Genomic DNA, 16,175 nt, shown 5'->3' on the forward strand with positions numbered 1-16,175 from the left:
TAATGGCACAGACCAAAATGTTAATATTTTGGAATCTCGAATACAACAACGAATACAACTCTACATCGTACGGAGCGTTGCAGTTGATGACCTCACAAACTCACTACATCGCTCTGCCCAACGTCAACCTAATCCTAACATGTGCACAAACACTGACTTACAGTGCTTCTGTTATTTAAAGAAAATGAGGTTCAGTTTTTTGACACTGCTTAAGACATTAGAGTCATCTTTCAATATAATGCTGTGCCACCATTAACTAAAGAAAACAACATGAACAGAAGATTGTAGATGAGAAACCTGTGCGTCCTTTACTACCTCGGGACATCGGATCAGGGGGTGTCACCTTCACCTGTGATGTGTGTGTTTCAGCTGGATCACAGTAACATGAGAGTGAGCCTCACCCTTAAACCCAACAGTATACCAGACTTCGGTTTCCAGACTCACTGGGACTCGACCGGGGCGAGAGTAAAATTCACTGAACCCGGTAAGGCTCTTGCTATATTTAACTCTGTACCACCGAAATTTTGTAACATGAATTATTAACTATAGTTGGGCTGAATATTGTGTGAACATGAGGTCATTGAACGTTGTCTGAAATGATGGTAATGCTACTTTGTGCTCACATAAAATTCTGTGCACGCTCTCATTCGCTGCTGCAGCCTGAACAGTAACACACTACCCGACAGTTCAAGTTACAGAGTAGAAATTGAAAAATTGTGTTTCTTGTGTTTCTTGAGAGCCGATGTGATCATTGAGCTAAATCCGCACAATTGCAAAAAATTATGCAAAGAGGAATGTGCAAACCACTTTATTATCGAATCTGATTATGATGATGCACATGAGAGGAGAAATGATCATTGGCTGCTTTTTTCCACTGATGTACTCTTTCAGGATGTGCCATGTGTGATTTAAAACGCGACCATAAATGTTTAATTAGACGTGGCAGAGGTGTCACTTAACTCACTGACATGCAGTTTTGCTTTACTGACCTACTTTGCATCTCAGAGCAGCAACCCTGTCCTCCCGCTACTGCTCGTCTCTCCGTCTGTGATAAAAAAAACTAATTCCTAAAGATGGCACCTCTGTGCCGTGCCGTCCACACGCTCATATTTTCTCATTGTCCTGCCTGGCCCTCCATCCCTCCGTCCTCAGGCAGTCCAGCAGAGCTCTGCCAGCTGTGTGTGGATGATGAGATTGTGGCTGTTGATGGAGTGGCGGTGGCACACATGAACTACAACCAGTGGAAGGATAAAATGACATCTGCCCTGCAAACTGGCAGTCTGACCATGGACATTAGACGCTATGGCAACACGGGTAAGATAATGAGCCACAGACAAAGGACCGTTATGTCATTGACCGCCTCCTGAAATAACTGATTTAACCTCTAACATCACACACACGTTGGTTTACCCTGTACATGTAGCCTTAGTTTTGATGGCTGGGTGTTGTCATCAGATTGGAGCTCCAGCGAGGGGAGTCATCGCAACCAGCCAGGCCAGAGCAGAGTGACCCTCAATCTGACTGCCTCTGCACCCGTTCTGATAGGTTGTCCTGATCACCATGCCAACAGCACCACCTCTACAGAAACCACAGCCCCTGTAGCATTGAAATTCAATGGGCAGACAGACAATGTGAGCAATGTTTCAGCCAGTTATCACTATCACTATTCTAAAAACGGATGCACCACGCTCTTCCCGTGATAGTCCAGTTTAATTAGTGGCGGTCATCGGGCCAATCTTGGTTTTTCTTTCACCTGCCCAGGTCGTTCACAGTAAAGTCATGGATCGAGGGCTTGCTGACAGCCACAGGACAGCCACAAGTAAAGGTAATAAACGGACTGTATCCATGACATAAGAAATCAAAACACGACAGACATCCTCTGTAGGAATATCTCCTCAGATACAGTCTGCACTGATGTAACTTCTCATCTTGTCCTTCCTCTTCATGTAGACTATGATAGAATTATTAGAAAAAATCAGAAAAGGAGGGCCGAGTTTTTCAAACAGAAAGGTAAAATTCCAGTTTGAACTTTAGCTTTGGTGGCTGGTGCTTGCCTTGGTTAATTCCTTGCCATTTATTAAAAGCAAATAGAAATGCAAATTTTAATTATTAAAAAAAATATCCATCATAGTAATGACAGTGTAGTACTTACATTTTTATTTTATTCAAGGCAGCCATAAAGTATATAACATCTACTGTATGAAATAAGCATTTCTGTAAATTAAAAAAGAAAAAGCCATTGCGTTGCCTTGGTACAGCGTAACCCAGCAACCACAGAGCTGACAGCACTGATCATGTCTCTAATGTACCATGCGTGGTGGCCAACAGATGACTCTTTTACTGGTTTGTCTGAAGGGGTTTTTAATTTTTAATTGGTAACTTTCTCACTCTTTTGCACAATGACTGGTTTGTAACGCCGTCTGTCCTTTTGTGGCTGTTAATGAATCTGATGTGTGTCCCACTACAATGGCTTCTCTCTTCAGCCTCTGCAGGATTCAGCTCATGGGTTTACTTGTGTGGTAAAAGTTTTTTTTTTTTTCCTTCTCTTTACTGTACTCTGAGTAACATGCTAGAAGCTTGACTCGGTTTCTTGTTGTCGACTTCGTCAGCAAACAATCAAAGCAGATTTGTGTCGTGGTGTGTGACTACCCTCTTTTATTTGCTAAGGCATGCTCAACTCTGCTCAACTCTTTTCAGGTTTTTCGTTTTCGCTATTTGCTATTTATAAACTGGGGATACATTAGCAGATTTTATTTGCATATTTAATCGGAACCATTCTCATCCATGTGAGCCGGATAGTTATGGTCGGGTGATTGAGCCAAACCTGTGGGTAAAGCAAAGAGCAAAATTATAATTGTATTAATTTTGTCCAACACGTTTTGTATTTTGCCGTTAGTGAACAGAGGTTGTACCGGTAATCTTAAGGTCCCTGGTTCGATTTGTGCCTCATTAGTGTGGGAATGTATCCTAGTTTTTATCTTCTGCACACAAAGATGCTGCAGAACACTTGTCAGGGATCAGTAGGAGTGTGTGCAGTCCCTGAAGCGGTCAACCAGTGGGAAACCAGACGACGACGCACAAAAAGATTATAAGACATTATACATAAAACGATCATCTCTTGTGACCCTGTGCATTATCAAAAATGCTCTTCTAATGATTCCCCAGCCTTTGTGTGATGCATGTCTGATAATATTGTGTGTTCTCTTTGCTGACGTGTTGTTTTCTCTCGCAGGAGGTTCAGAATCTGCGATATCTGATGTAAGTCACTGCGCCACTTCATCAAAGGATATGTTGCTGCATGTTCAAACATAAGTTGTGTGTGTGTTTGTGTTGAAAGTCTGTGCACTGTGGTGATGTTCGAGCCTGTCTGTACTTCGCCAGCTGCATGTGCCGTCCCTCAGCCCCTCCTCATCCAGCTGGTCGTGGGACCACGAGGGGGATCGGCGACGTCAGGAGAAGTGGCAGGAAGAGCAGGAGCGCCTCCTACAGGTCCTTTTTCTCCCCCCATCACAGACTCGCACAAATGAGTTCATTGCTCTTATTAGTGACAATATACATCTTAAATTTAAAGCAAAACATACGTGCGTGTGCTCTTCTTTTTTGTCTTTTTCAGGAGCAATACCAGCGGGACCAGGAGAGGCTGGAGGCGGAGTGGCAGAGGGCTCAACAGGATGCAGACGGAGACTTGTGCAGGAAGTCGGGGGTAAAGTTGTGCAGTTTTTGGAGCCTTTTCCAATACAGAATATTTTGGTCATCCGCAGAAAAACATATTGATTTATTAATTAAATTGCCCATAATGTACCAATATTCCAATCCAGATAAAAAAATGCCATCGTCATTGGTTAGCAATGAAATTATATTTTACAAAACAGATGCAGATTTCTATGAATATGATTTCTTTTCCATTCATTTGAAGCAGAACCCCTTTCAGATGACCAATGGTGGCGAGGGCCCTGCCAGCACGCAGCTCCATGTGTATGCGTTGACAAACAAAACCAGGGAAGAGGAGCAGAGCCCCGACGGAGATGAGCTGAAAGAAGCAGGATCGGAATCTCAAGGTGACGCACAAGGAGCGAAGAGCGACGTCGCCGAGCAAGACTGGTACGTTAACTTTTCGCCGATTGTTATTTCCCATCCTTGCCGACTGTAACAGTGTTGTGTGTGTCGTACAATTTCCTTTTGCAAATCTTTCAACGTGACTTTATTTTTCCCCCCGACTGCTGCTCTTGCTGAATCTGCTGTACTTCCTGCTGCATTTGCTTGGGCCCTCATGTTGTTCGCGCTCTACCTCAGGGCTGTGGAATCCTGTGGCTTTGCTCAGCTGTCTCCTGCACACAGGTCAGAACAAGATCAGCTCAGTTTCTCCTTGCCCTCGAGCCAACGTCCGCCTGCAGCCAGTTCAGTGTAGACGCTGAAACCCCAAAAAAAGCCAGTTTAAGTAGAATAATGTGGACTCTGTCAATCTCTTTCCTGTCTCAGGGCGAAGTCCTTGTCTACCCCAGCGTTAGCTGGCTGCCACAAAAGGACAAAGGGTGAGTCCGACCTCTCTGTCATAATGTTCCCCTCTCTGTTTATGGTGATGGGCCGCGCTAACCCCTCCCACTTTGATTGGTGCAGGTGATCAGAGGAAAAGAAAAGGACAGTCGCTCTCTAAGACTGAGCATCAGAGGCAGCAGATTTTGGAGGAGATGAAAAAAAGGACCCTCCTACTGACCGACAACAGCTGGATACGCCAGCGCAGCAGCAGCTTTTACAAGGAGCCGGTCTATGTCGGCGTTCCTGTGAAAAGGTGGGATTTGCATCTTATCCAAACCGCATCTGAAGTTGAATTCAGTTGCGCAGCAGGCGGTTTCTCCTGCGACTGTTTCCCTCAACCACGATGTCTTCTCCGCAGGTACGAGTCCCTGGACGACCTGGATGCTCTGCGTCAGTCCCCAGTCTCGGCCTCCACGTGGGGTTACCCTCGTCCACACTCGGCGGCTGCGGGTTACTACGCTCCGAGCAGGAACGCCTCCTCCCGCTACAGCACTGGAGCCATTTTATCCCGGAGAAACGCATCCATGGACCCTCCTCATCATGGCAGGTACATGGGAATTCCGAGTCCATGTAGTAGTAGTGTTGTTTTCTGTATGTGATCACACGTTTTGGCCACACTCTTGGGTCTCAGCATGTGCTGCCCCGGGCTGGTCAGTGGCAGAAGGACTCTCTCTACACAGAGAAAATGATCAATAAAGAAAAATGTATAATGTACGCTCTGACAGATTCCAGTTGGTTTGTTTCATGCAAGTATAATTCTGTCATCTCGTTCCGTCCTCTTCACCAGCAAAAGTTTAATGACCTCAGACTGGAGAATTGGCAGCAGCAGCTGTGTGTGCAACTTCTAATATTCAAATAACTGCAGCAATTTGAAATTAGTCATTTGAGAGGGGGGGGGGGGGATATCAGAAGATCAACCTGTCGTCTGCGTCTTAATGAAGAATGTGGAACATCTTGTTTATTTAAAAAAAATTTCAGTACGGCCCTATTACTCCGTTGAAGGAAAGCTAACTTTACAAGAGACTTCTTACACCCACAATCATTCTGCTCATTCTAACCTATAATACACGTCCCGAGTGAAGTCGTACCTTTTTTAGTAAAGTGAGCACGAGTGTCATATTTGCAATTTACATTTTACTCACAGCTGTTAGCATCTGGCCCCGTGGTCATGTGCCGTCTGGTATTTCTCTCTCGATCTGTACTTTCTGTCTGCATTTGATTGGTCGAGAGGAAGACACCGGCCCCCTGCCCTGCTTTGCTTTTAGACACTTATTGTGGAAATGTCTCTGGCAGGGGCTCCCCATCGCCTGGGTTCATTAGCGTGCAGATGTAAAAGTTTATTCACATTTCCAGCTCTCCGCTCCAGTAACAGACTCACACGCTGCACTCAGAATATTAATAGGCAGGGCTTCCACGGGTCCATGAAATCATTAGCGGGAGTTTGAGTGTGTTTTTTTTAAACTTATTTTGTGTGAAAAATAGAAATTGAAATGACTCTGTCAAACTCTCTGCTCTTTGACTCATAATTACTTATAGCTTACATAATATATTGTTTTTGCTGTGCTGTGTTAGAAAAGGAAAGAGACGGCACATAGTCTGCCATGACTATAACTCGGCATATTTAAAATATATGTTCACATATTCAAGCTTTCTCTTTTTTATTGTCTTTGAGCTGTAAACTGTTTCACCGTGATACTTGTCTCAAACTATCCCGCGTTGGGTCTGGGCCATTGGGCTTGAAGTTTAACAATGTCTGTCAACCCCGATTGTGTGTTTTATGCCAAAACAAAGTTAAGATGAATGTGGATGAAAAGATTTGGATACAAAAGGGCCACGTCACTGGCCAGCTGGATTTCTCTTAAATGGAACTTGATTCTTTTCTCACTTCCATCCTCCTCCTCCTCAGTGTGTGGGCTGCCACCGACATTTCTGAGGAACTGAAACTGGAGTCGAAGTTCGTCTCTGAAAGGGGAAGGCCTACTGTGAGCTCTGCCATTTCCAAGTCAAGTGTGAGTATTGATCTTGGTGAGACAAGTGACCTCAACTGAGACATGTCACCCCCCTCAGAGTTTCTGTGCCTCACGTCAGTAGCCTCTCCAGTTTGTTTTTATATTTTCTGCTCAGATTTTCTGATTTAATGCAAATGTTCTTTTATCGTCAAGTCTGTGAAAAATGGACGTGAAGCTTAATCACACACTGAAACCAAGTGTTATTGGACTTAGTGTAATCACTGTCCAGTTAACTTGCATATTAATTTGTAGACAAGCAGAAATCAAACTCTGATGTTTATTAACTTTTAGATGCTGGTGGCTCCTCCATGTGGCCGACGTGCCGTGTTCCAGATTACAGACTAAGCAGCTGAATAAAACTATGGAAATTGCCCACGCAGCCAAGCTATGACCTTTGACCTACAGTAAGACTTGGTCAAAATGAAAACTCTGATGTCTGTGCTATAAAATCAATTAAATCTGTGAATCCACAATTATATGTTAATTTTAATTAAATGTGCTACTCTCTGTCCCTTTTCATGCTAATTTATTTCCAAGAGAATTTAGATTAATATATGAAATAAAGTAGTAATGAGAAATATTAGTGTTTGGTTACTGCTTTTATTATAATGTTAGTGTCGTTCTTTATATCTTTGTGCTTTCTTTGCCTAATTGTGCATTACATATTTCAGATATGTCTTGGTAATGTAACCCATCTACTGTGGCACATTTCTAACTTTTACTGAAGCACCGTGTTCTGTCAAAATCTCACCAAGTGCACTATGGGATAAATCAGTGGTATCAATGGTGTAGTAGTGTAAATGGGCATCTTAACTGAAATGTTTTTGGTAAATAAAGTGCACTGAACATTATCAATAAATGTTTTTATTTGTTATTCATTCATGTACCACATGATGGCATCCTTGGTCTCATAGTAAAACAGAAATGTCATTGTCATACATGTCAAGGCACATTTTCTTTAAATGTGGACTTGCAATGCAAGTGAGTCAGTGGGGGGGGGTCTCTGACCTTGTTGACAAGGTATTGGGATCCATTTACTAAACCATTTTTTTTTTATATTAATAGAAACTGGACAGAGTATTCAGTTTATTTCAATGTCAACAGGTCCTCTGCCCGCGAGGATATGTGAAGGAGTATGACCTTTAGTAAATCTTCCAATCTGTCGTATGTTGCAAAAACACTGCGTTTGTGTAACGCATCAACATTTCTTACAAATAAAATTGGACTCAATTCTCTGCTTGTTTGCTCTTGTGCATTAAGGGGGATGGATTCTTATTGCAACTAAACCAGGAAAGTTTAGCGGTACATTAATGTTATCATGTTTATGGGATCAGTTTTTTTTTTTAAATATGGTGATGATTAATTCTGCTCTCCATTTCTTATCTGCGCCACCAAACCACAGCACCAATGAATCTTTGTCCAGATACTATTGCACCCTTTCTATTTTTTTTTTTTTTTTTTTTGCAATGAAGATTGCACTTCCCCTTTCTTTTTCCAGACCCTAGTGTTCGGTCAAACCAAGAGGCTTTTATCAGGAAATGAAACATTCCTATAAGATTTGTTTATGGCTTTATAAATCATGTGTGGCGTGGTATCTTGTATGGTATTTCTTGTGAACACAGTCCAGGTCGAACTGCTTTAAAGTCATCTTTGCTATCAGTTACTAAGGGACTAAAGTTTCTGTTTTTATAAACTGCTGAGGTGCGCTGCAAGCCAGTCAATCTTTCATCATACGAATAAAGGAACTCTCTTCTTTTTAATAGATTTTAAGGCTTTAAAAATTCCATGTTGGGTGAACTGAACATCTACAGGAAATGTGTGATGCAAGGCTCGAGTGACAAAAGGGAAGAGAGTATTCTGTCCTCAGACCTTTTAATTTGAGGAAGTTACTTTTTCTCTCTCTCTAAATTGGTAGATTCAGTCTCTGATCCAAAATCGAGGAAAAGTTTGGTTGTGTGTGCGCAAAAATTCTAACACTGAAATGTAAACATATATAATACAATTTGCTTGAATAGGTGACCTGTTTGAAGTGCTTTGCATAGAGTTAGCCTGTGTGTGAGTACAGACAGGTGCGGGGGCAGCAGAAAAGCAGTATTTCGTCCGTATGAGGAAGTTGTGTAGCAATGCAAATCACACATTTGCAACAGCTCGCACCAAACTGTCACACTGACATTTGTGGACAGTCAGCTTTTGTCTTTTTTATGGCACCTTTTAGAAGATGAGTGATGAATATCTGAGGTGAGGACAGGACCTGAAGCTTCTTTCTATTATTGACTCTCGGAAAACCGAGCTCTCTCTGATCCAAAACAGTCGACCTGACATGTTAAACTGGGGTCGCCCGGTACACTTGGCCTGATGGATGGAAATGTTCCTCTGGTTCACCGTGACCTCGATTTGATTCCCTAGAGGCACAAGTACCGACACTTTTTTTTTTCTTCAGTTTCTGACATGCTCCACGTGTTTAGGATTGACTCTAGCGACTCTTACCTGACCCACTTAAATATCACCAGTACAATAAACCGGAAACATCATAAGGTCAGAACAGGCAGGCTTATACTTGAAGAAGCATTAGTTACATCACATTTAGCCAGAGAGTTGAAAGATTAAGTAGACTAGTAGTGTGGATGGTGTGGTCAGAGCAGTGGTTTCAACTATTCCTCATTCCCTACTTGTATAATGTATGCATCAAAATGTAAGCCTTTTTCCAAATGATCAATCAAATCCAGACAGCTGTAGAACATTTCCATCTCTTTAGTTTCTGTTTTTTTTCTGTTAGAGATTAAACGCTTTAGTAGTGTTTCGTGCATCTATCTTCAAAAATGAGCAAAACCTTATCTTCGATGCTAAATGGAAGGTGGCACGAAGACATCGCTGTCATCTTAACACATGCTGGAAAACACCTGGACCCCGAACAAGCAGACAGCTGTTGGATAATGCTGATTTATACTGTATGGTTAGACTCCTACAAAGAGCCGACCAGATGGAGGTGAGTTTTTCGGCTCTCAATTTACAAGTGTAGACGGGAATAAGTTAACCATCAGACATGATGGGAGAGATCTGTCTCGAGCATCAGCGGGACATTTTCTAATAGCTATTGTTATTGTTGTTGTTTTTTTCTCCCTTGTTTTGTGACAATTGTAGAGCAGTCGAATGGAAGATCATGACCTATGACAGAATCTTGGAAGACATTTTGCCGCCCCTTGGGTGTGAGAAAAATGACCTCAAAGATCACAACGATTTTATTTTTCCCAGAAATGCTCTAAAGCTGTTGTTTATAGTACCTTTTCAAAAAACTGAACTTTTAGCTTCAGGGGAAAAAAGTTTTAACTTACTCTGCCCAAAAAAGTTCCACTTTAAATTTTGTTTATCTTTGAAAAACTAATCCTTTTTTATTTACTTTGGTTTTTTAGAGAGAGAAACCTCTGCTCAGTGGTTTTTGCTTGTACGAATGTGTCTTTGAGGATTACGACACAAAAGCTGCAGTCCAACGAGGAAGCACGATGACAACGAGCAATGGTTTCAAATATGGCATTAATCCTCTTTTCTCTGCCTGTCAATCATCTGTTACAATGGCACTATGACCCCCATATTTGTCTATGTGGACCGAGGGGTGTGTCCAGGATCTGGCCAACAATGAGAGCAGCGAGGGGGAAGTGGGCGTGTCTGTGCCCGGCAGATATCAGGGTTGTATCCGTTCAGTGGATCATCCCTGCTGTAACACTGTCCAGAGCCTCGACAGACGGACGGACAGACCAGCTGGATGACTTGGAATCTGTTATTAATCTCCTCACTACTGCTGTAATCATGACTAAATATGGTGTTTATGGGCTATAACTCACATGCTGAGGTTAAACAAGGCGAACACCGCAGGAGAGGAAAACTTATACAACACGCTGCTTCTGTTTAAAAAAATGTTTAAACAGCTCACAGAGTTAATAGTAGAGTCTATAGCAATGCTAGTAGTCACAGTATTTGGTCATAAACCAAAGTATTGGAAAAATATATGGCATACCAGAATTGTGACCACTTTGAATTGGTCTTTGAGTGTAATGCATTTGTATGGGGCCAATATTGAAGCAATACTGCGTGCGTGCGTGCGTGCGTGTGTGTGTGTGAGTGAGTGTGTGAGAATCTGCAAATGCAAATGTGCTGAGATTCTATGTGCAAGTGTTGTGGGACTATCTCAAACAGTGTGAGCGTGGTCAGATTTGTGTGTCTGTAAACGAGTCTGCGAATGCGCGTGTAGATCTGTGAATGTGTAGATAAATCTGTAAATGCGAAACGTACGGTAGATATTAATGGCTGAAAGGCTAAGAGATGGGAATTCAGACAACTCACTGGTTACAACTCAAGCAGGGCCTTGCTATTGGCTGTAATTTGAGTTTTTTACTGTTAGGTTGAAACCTGTTGCACAAAAGACAAATCTAATCTTGACTTATTATATCCCGAATAAGAAACAAAAAGACTGCTGAGGTGGTTCAGTGACCGACATTGAATCAGCTTCCTCCATGTCTTGCCCTTTCAGACAGCACTGACAGGGGAGGGGTTTTCACTTCTTGTGAAAGGAAGCCTGCTGCAGCCACAGCAGGGGAGGAGGATGCTCCCTCTCTTCCTCTGTGTTCCCTGCAGCTGATTGATGCTGGCAGCCCTTTTACCTCTTAGTTGTCACTGGGGGCTGCACCAATATCCGGTCTGCTGCTGGGCGCTGAGAGCAGCTCAGCAGAGACTGGCGACATTTACACCCTCCCTCTCCCCAACAGGCCCAGAGCAGACGGGGAGAAAGAGCTTTATGGTCAGAGACACTCAGGCTGAGTCCTTGAAGGAGACCGTTAACATGGCCACTGGAGGATCACAGACTTTTATCTCTTTCTTTTTCTGCCCCAGCTACTCCTTGGGTTTTTCAAACCTCCTTTCGTCTGATCGATGAATTCAATTTCCAAGACATACGTATTATTGTTTCGGAAGCAAACGAATTAGGAAAATCCGAAACCAGTCATCAGTTTTAAAACTTTAAACTTATTATGTATTCATTCACTATAATTTCAAGCAGGTTTACTAACTGAAGTTTAACCATATTTTGAAATTGCCGACTTTTGTAAACAGCCAAGATGGCTGCTGCTGATGAACGAGCATTTGACTAAAACTACCGGGTATCTTTCAAATTTCTTCCACAAAAACAACAACACTCGTTCACAATCATTGTGGAATCATCATGCACGCTGTAGTCTGTCGACATTTTCGTCTTGCTCAGTGTCAGTCACAACAGTCGCATGATTCGTTGCTCTCACTGGTTGTAGGTCGATACAATCGCGTCCAGATTTTGCTCCGCTTCCCTCTGTAACGCCTCTTGGATATCGGAAATTAATCGAGAGGTTCCCAGACTAATATGCGTTTGAGTATGAGTCTGGCAGCGTGAGGCTAATTATCTAAGGTCCTCATTGAAGAAGAAAAGCTTTGATTTAAGAAATCAAATCAAACTTACTTCCTAAAGACAACATTGTTGACCTACTTCCAGAGGTGTTCCTGTTTAAGCCGTCATTAAATCATATTTGTTAATTCCCATCTCTTGCAAACAGCTGGTTGTGAAAAAAACTTAGTCCAAACCCAGTTGTGGGCAACTTTCTTGCTGCTGCAAGTGGTGTCATATGAGGAAACCCCTTTAAAACAGGGTGTATAGATCGCAACAGTGAGCTAGGCAAGTAAATGTTGCATTGATGTGTTCAACAACTACAAGAACGATGGTGTGCGGGTTTTCTCATATTGCCGGGAGGACTTCATTTCAAAAGATAAAGCAGGCTTTATGTCAGGCTGCCCTTAACACAGTCGAGCATGGCGAGCAAAGTTCTGACTGGAATGTAATGTTGCTTTAATTTCCTGTATTGTGGAGGGGTTGCGGTGATTTAATTTCATGCTGCACTTGGACACAAACACACAGACACTTTTTTACTCCTATCGTAGTGAGGACACTCATTGGTATAATGCATTCCCTAACCCCTTACCCTAACCTTAACCATCACAACTACATGCCTAGCCCCAATCCTAACCCTAACCTAAACCCAATTCTAACCCTAAAACCAAGTCTTAACCCTCAAACTGCCCTTTGAACGTGTCAGAAAGTGAGAACCGGCCCTAATGTCCTCACTTTCCCAAAATGTCCTCACTCTATAAGATCAGGACTCAGAATGGTTCTCACAAAGATATCTGTACAATTGTACACACACACACACACACACACACACACACACACACACACACACACACACACACACACACACACAATCCCCAATTTTTTATCTGCTAATCTTGTAATTGAAAAGGAAATCAGAAAAAAAAGTATATATAGCTGCAATCCATTATGACAAAACCAAAACTGTCAGATTGTAAAACTGAATGATGCTACATTGCCATTAATTGGTGTCACAACTCAAGAGCGTAGCTGCGCCTCCAAATGATGGAGTGTGGCTTTAAAGCGTGTTTTAGTGGTTTGGCCAGACCTCAGCTACAGGAGAGGATTTCTGAAAGAGGATGTTTGTTTTGTTGAGAAGTGCTCAAAAGCAGAAAACGTCACGGATACATCATATGCACTGTGCCGAGACACAAATACCACAGTTCTGGGAACTGTTTATGATTCAAGGAATGTATGGACCCCTCTGTGGTTTCACTACTTTGTATAACACAAGCATTTCCCTGGACTCATCGTGAGTGTGGGTGAGCAAACATGTCTGAGTCTACAGTGACGTAAACCTGTGTTGGTCTGCTGTGTGTACAATGTGTGTACTTTACATTAGCAACCGATAAGAGCCTCAGGGTTTATTCAAACAGTGAAGTGTTTGCTCTCATAGCAACATAATTGAGCGGATTAAAGAGCTACGAAAAAGCAACAGAGTCAGAAAATCGAAATTAGTTCCAAAGTGGTGTTGACAAATTCCTCAGGAGCTCTGAGAAAAAGTACACGTGTCACACCCAGAATCATTAAAGGGATAGTTCAGTGATTTTGAAGTGGGGTTGTATGAGTAACTTATGCATAGTTAACATGTTACCTTATGGAGATGGTGATCAGCGATGTCATTTTACGGAGTTTGGAGGAGAAGTGGAAGAACGGAAGTCTGAGTCCCACTGTTGCAGAGGGGACCACTGAAAAACATATTTTTTGCCAAACGTTACCTAAAAATAAAAAATATCCTTTCAATTGTAGGCTAAAGGACACTTCAAAATCACTGAACTGTCCCTTTTAGACGGTGACCAAACAACAGTACCACCTGGAACCACTAGGGGCATGAACGTTGTCTGTTGCCTCTTTAAAGTGACTGAAGGATTGGGAAACAGTTTGCAGGTGATTCAAACAGGGGGGAAGCTTTTAACTGCTGAAAAGAGGATTTCCTCATTTTTCAGGCTTGTGCTCTACAACCAAGCTCAGGCATGTGAGAAATCCTGCAGCCCTGATGAATGCAAATGCAGCACGGCCGTCATTACTCACCGAGAAGGAGCTCTACTGTAAGCAGGACATATTACAGAGCATGGAAATGAAGAGAGAATATTCTTACATTCATCTACTGTTCATCCCCTTTCATGTTCGGCCTTCACGCCTGATTCAAACAAAGGGAAACACAGCGTGAATTAATTATTCATGTGTTTTTCTCTCTGTGATCAGTGTGATATCCTTCATCAATATCAGAAGAAAACAAAATAAAAGATATACAAGCAGCGTTAAAGACGCGAAGGTCGCGGTGAGCTGGAAGCAGGCTGTGAGAGAAAGTGAGAAAGATTTAGAACTCGGAGGCCGATATCAAGAAAGCCAGCACGTCTTGCGTTATCTCCCACTCTGCAAATGGGTTAATTTGGCTCTCTTTATCTGTCTCCCTGTCTCCCTGTGTGTGTGTGTGTGTGTGTGTGTGTGTGTGTGTGTGTGTGTGTGTGTGTGTGTGTGTGTGTGTGTGTGTGTGTGTGTGTGTGTGTGTGTGTGTGTGTGTGTGTGTGTGTGTGTGTGTGTGTGTGTGTGTGTGTGTGTGTGTGTGTGTGTGTGTGTGTGTGTGTGCGTGCGCGTGCGCGTGCGTGCGTGTGTGTGTGTGTGTGTGTGTGTGGCTGGCAGGCATGCAGGCAGAGTTTTCTTGCAGCCAAGCGAGGGGAAAAATGCAAACATCCTTGTGAAATGTGTTTTGGGAGGTGTTTCATCACTACAGGATACAGACACACACAACAAGGTCTGCATTAGAAATAGCTGGCAGCGAAACTCATCATCACCTCGGAGGGACATGAAGGGGATTTGAATTAGGTGTTTCAGGCATCTTTTAACCCACATTTGTTCCTATCATCGTATGATGGTTTCAGTAAAATGTAGGAGATGTAAGGTACTGAGGGGCGTCTTATTGCCTCTCAGATAAATTCAAAACATGCACCATTTTGTACCACACGAACGTGTCCAGTTTTGCAGAGCGTCGGTTGTTGTCCGACAGTGTGTCCTGTTTCTGGAGATCACACTGGCGGAAGAGTCGCAGATGATCCTTCCTTTTTCCTGTCCAGATGGCAGCGTCGGCTGACGGCAGATACCGAGGTCTCTTGTGTGGACGTGTCTATCTTTGAAGCCCTTGTGAAGCTCCTCAGTAGCAGGAGTGAGCGTGGGAGGCCGGATTATTCGAAGGAGCCACGCGTCCCTGTTCATCTTCACACGCCATTGTTTGCCTATGGAGAGTTAGGAAACAAGTCCCCTCTAATGTATTTTACGGTAGCAGCTGAACTGCCCCCGGACATCTAACAAATAAATGATTCATTTAGCTCCTTTTTTTTTTACCCTCAAGTCCACTCTAACACGGCCCACACAACTCTTTTTTTTTATTTTTTATTAAACCATATCATGGGATATCTTGGATTTGTGCCCCAGAATCCCACAAGGGAACAGACATTTGATTACTGTACTTGTCAGCCAAAGAGAAACACCCACCCCCCTCCATCCCCTCCTCTTTTCCTTTGCATCCTGCCCAGGAGAGATAACAGAGCTCTTCTGTGTTTCAGAGGACACTACTGTGCTCGGCCAAATAGGCAACAAAGTTCTGGGTTTTTTGGGGCTGAAGAACTGTTGGCATTTCTTTTCAGTTGACTTAAAGCTGAACATTAAATCTCCTTAAGTAGATCGATTAAAGCAGCAGTGAAATACATCTAATTCTGAGTATAATACTCATCACTTCATGTGGTAAAACTCTGTAAAAAGGAAATGACAGTGAACTTAAATTAGTGTTGAATTAAGACGGCTCATCTGTTCAGTGACATTTGTACGTTGACTCGGGGGCAGATTGTGTCCGATATAACGTAGCTATCGCATAAATGCGATGCTGTTCTTCTACTGTAACATGGAGACATTTATAATATGCTCCCTCTCCCTCCTTGAATCTATCTTCCTGTCTGATTTCATAATATGATAAATGTCACAGCTAATGTCAAAAGCAAAATATAATGGGACTTAATTCAGGTCAAATACTCATCAAATCATTTAAGTGGCATTATAGTCTGTTGAGGTTGTGTGTGTGTGTGTGTGTGTGTGTGTGTGTGTGTGTGTGTGTGTGTGTGTGTGTGTGTGTGTGTGTGTGTGTGTGTGTGTGTGTGTGTGTGTGTGTGTGTGTGTGTGTGTGTGTGTGT

The 16,175-nt window shown here is 42.8% G+C and overlaps 1 protein-coding gene across 7 annotated transcripts in view; it reads left to right on the forward strand.

The window, feature by feature from the left end:
* LOC118302161 (LIM domain only protein 7-like) overlaps positions 1-7,396 on the forward strand; it is a 70,321-nt gene extending 62,925 nt beyond the window's left edge. For 3 of the 7 annotated variants that reach the window (XM_047331504.1, XM_047331503.1, XM_047331508.1), the window contains 15 exons: positions 370-484; positions 1,153-1,314; positions 1,456-1,631; positions 1,762-1,825; positions 1,951-2,010; positions 3,233-3,258; positions 3,382-3,489; positions 3,614-3,703; positions 3,920-4,101; positions 4,294-4,338; positions 4,480-4,532; positions 4,618-4,789; positions 4,895-5,083; positions 6,443-6,545; positions 6,837-7,396. In XM_047331504.1, coding sequence (XP_047187460.1) covers positions 370-484; positions 1,153-1,314; positions 1,456-1,631; positions 1,762-1,825; positions 1,951-2,010; positions 3,233-3,258; positions 3,382-3,489; positions 3,614-3,703; positions 3,920-4,101; positions 4,294-4,338; positions 4,480-4,532; positions 4,618-4,789; positions 4,895-5,083; positions 6,443-6,545; positions 6,837-6,890 — 1,599 coding nt within the window. In that variant the 3' untranslated portion in view covers positions 6,891-7,396. Of the gene's footprint in view, positions 1-369; positions 485-1,152; positions 1,315-1,455; positions 1,632-1,761; positions 1,826-1,950; positions 2,011-2,483; positions 2,520-3,232; positions 3,259-3,381; positions 3,490-3,613; positions 3,704-3,919; positions 4,102-4,293; positions 4,339-4,479; positions 4,533-4,617; positions 4,790-4,894; positions 5,084-6,442; positions 6,546-6,836 lie in introns of all 7 variants that reach the window. The other 4 variants (XM_047331505.1, XM_047331506.1, XM_047331507.1 and 1 more) reach the window with 4 other exon arrangements.
* The last annotated feature ends 8,779 nt before the right edge of the window (positions 7,397-16,175 follow it).

This window comes from Scophthalmus maximus, chromosome 4, assembly GCF_022379125.1.
Source record: "Scophthalmus maximus strain ysfricsl-2021 chromosome 4, ASM2237912v1, whole genome shotgun sequence".
In the NCBI taxonomy this organism is placed as follows: domain Eukaryota; kingdom Metazoa; phylum Chordata; class Actinopteri; order Pleuronectiformes; family Scophthalmidae; genus Scophthalmus; species Scophthalmus maximus.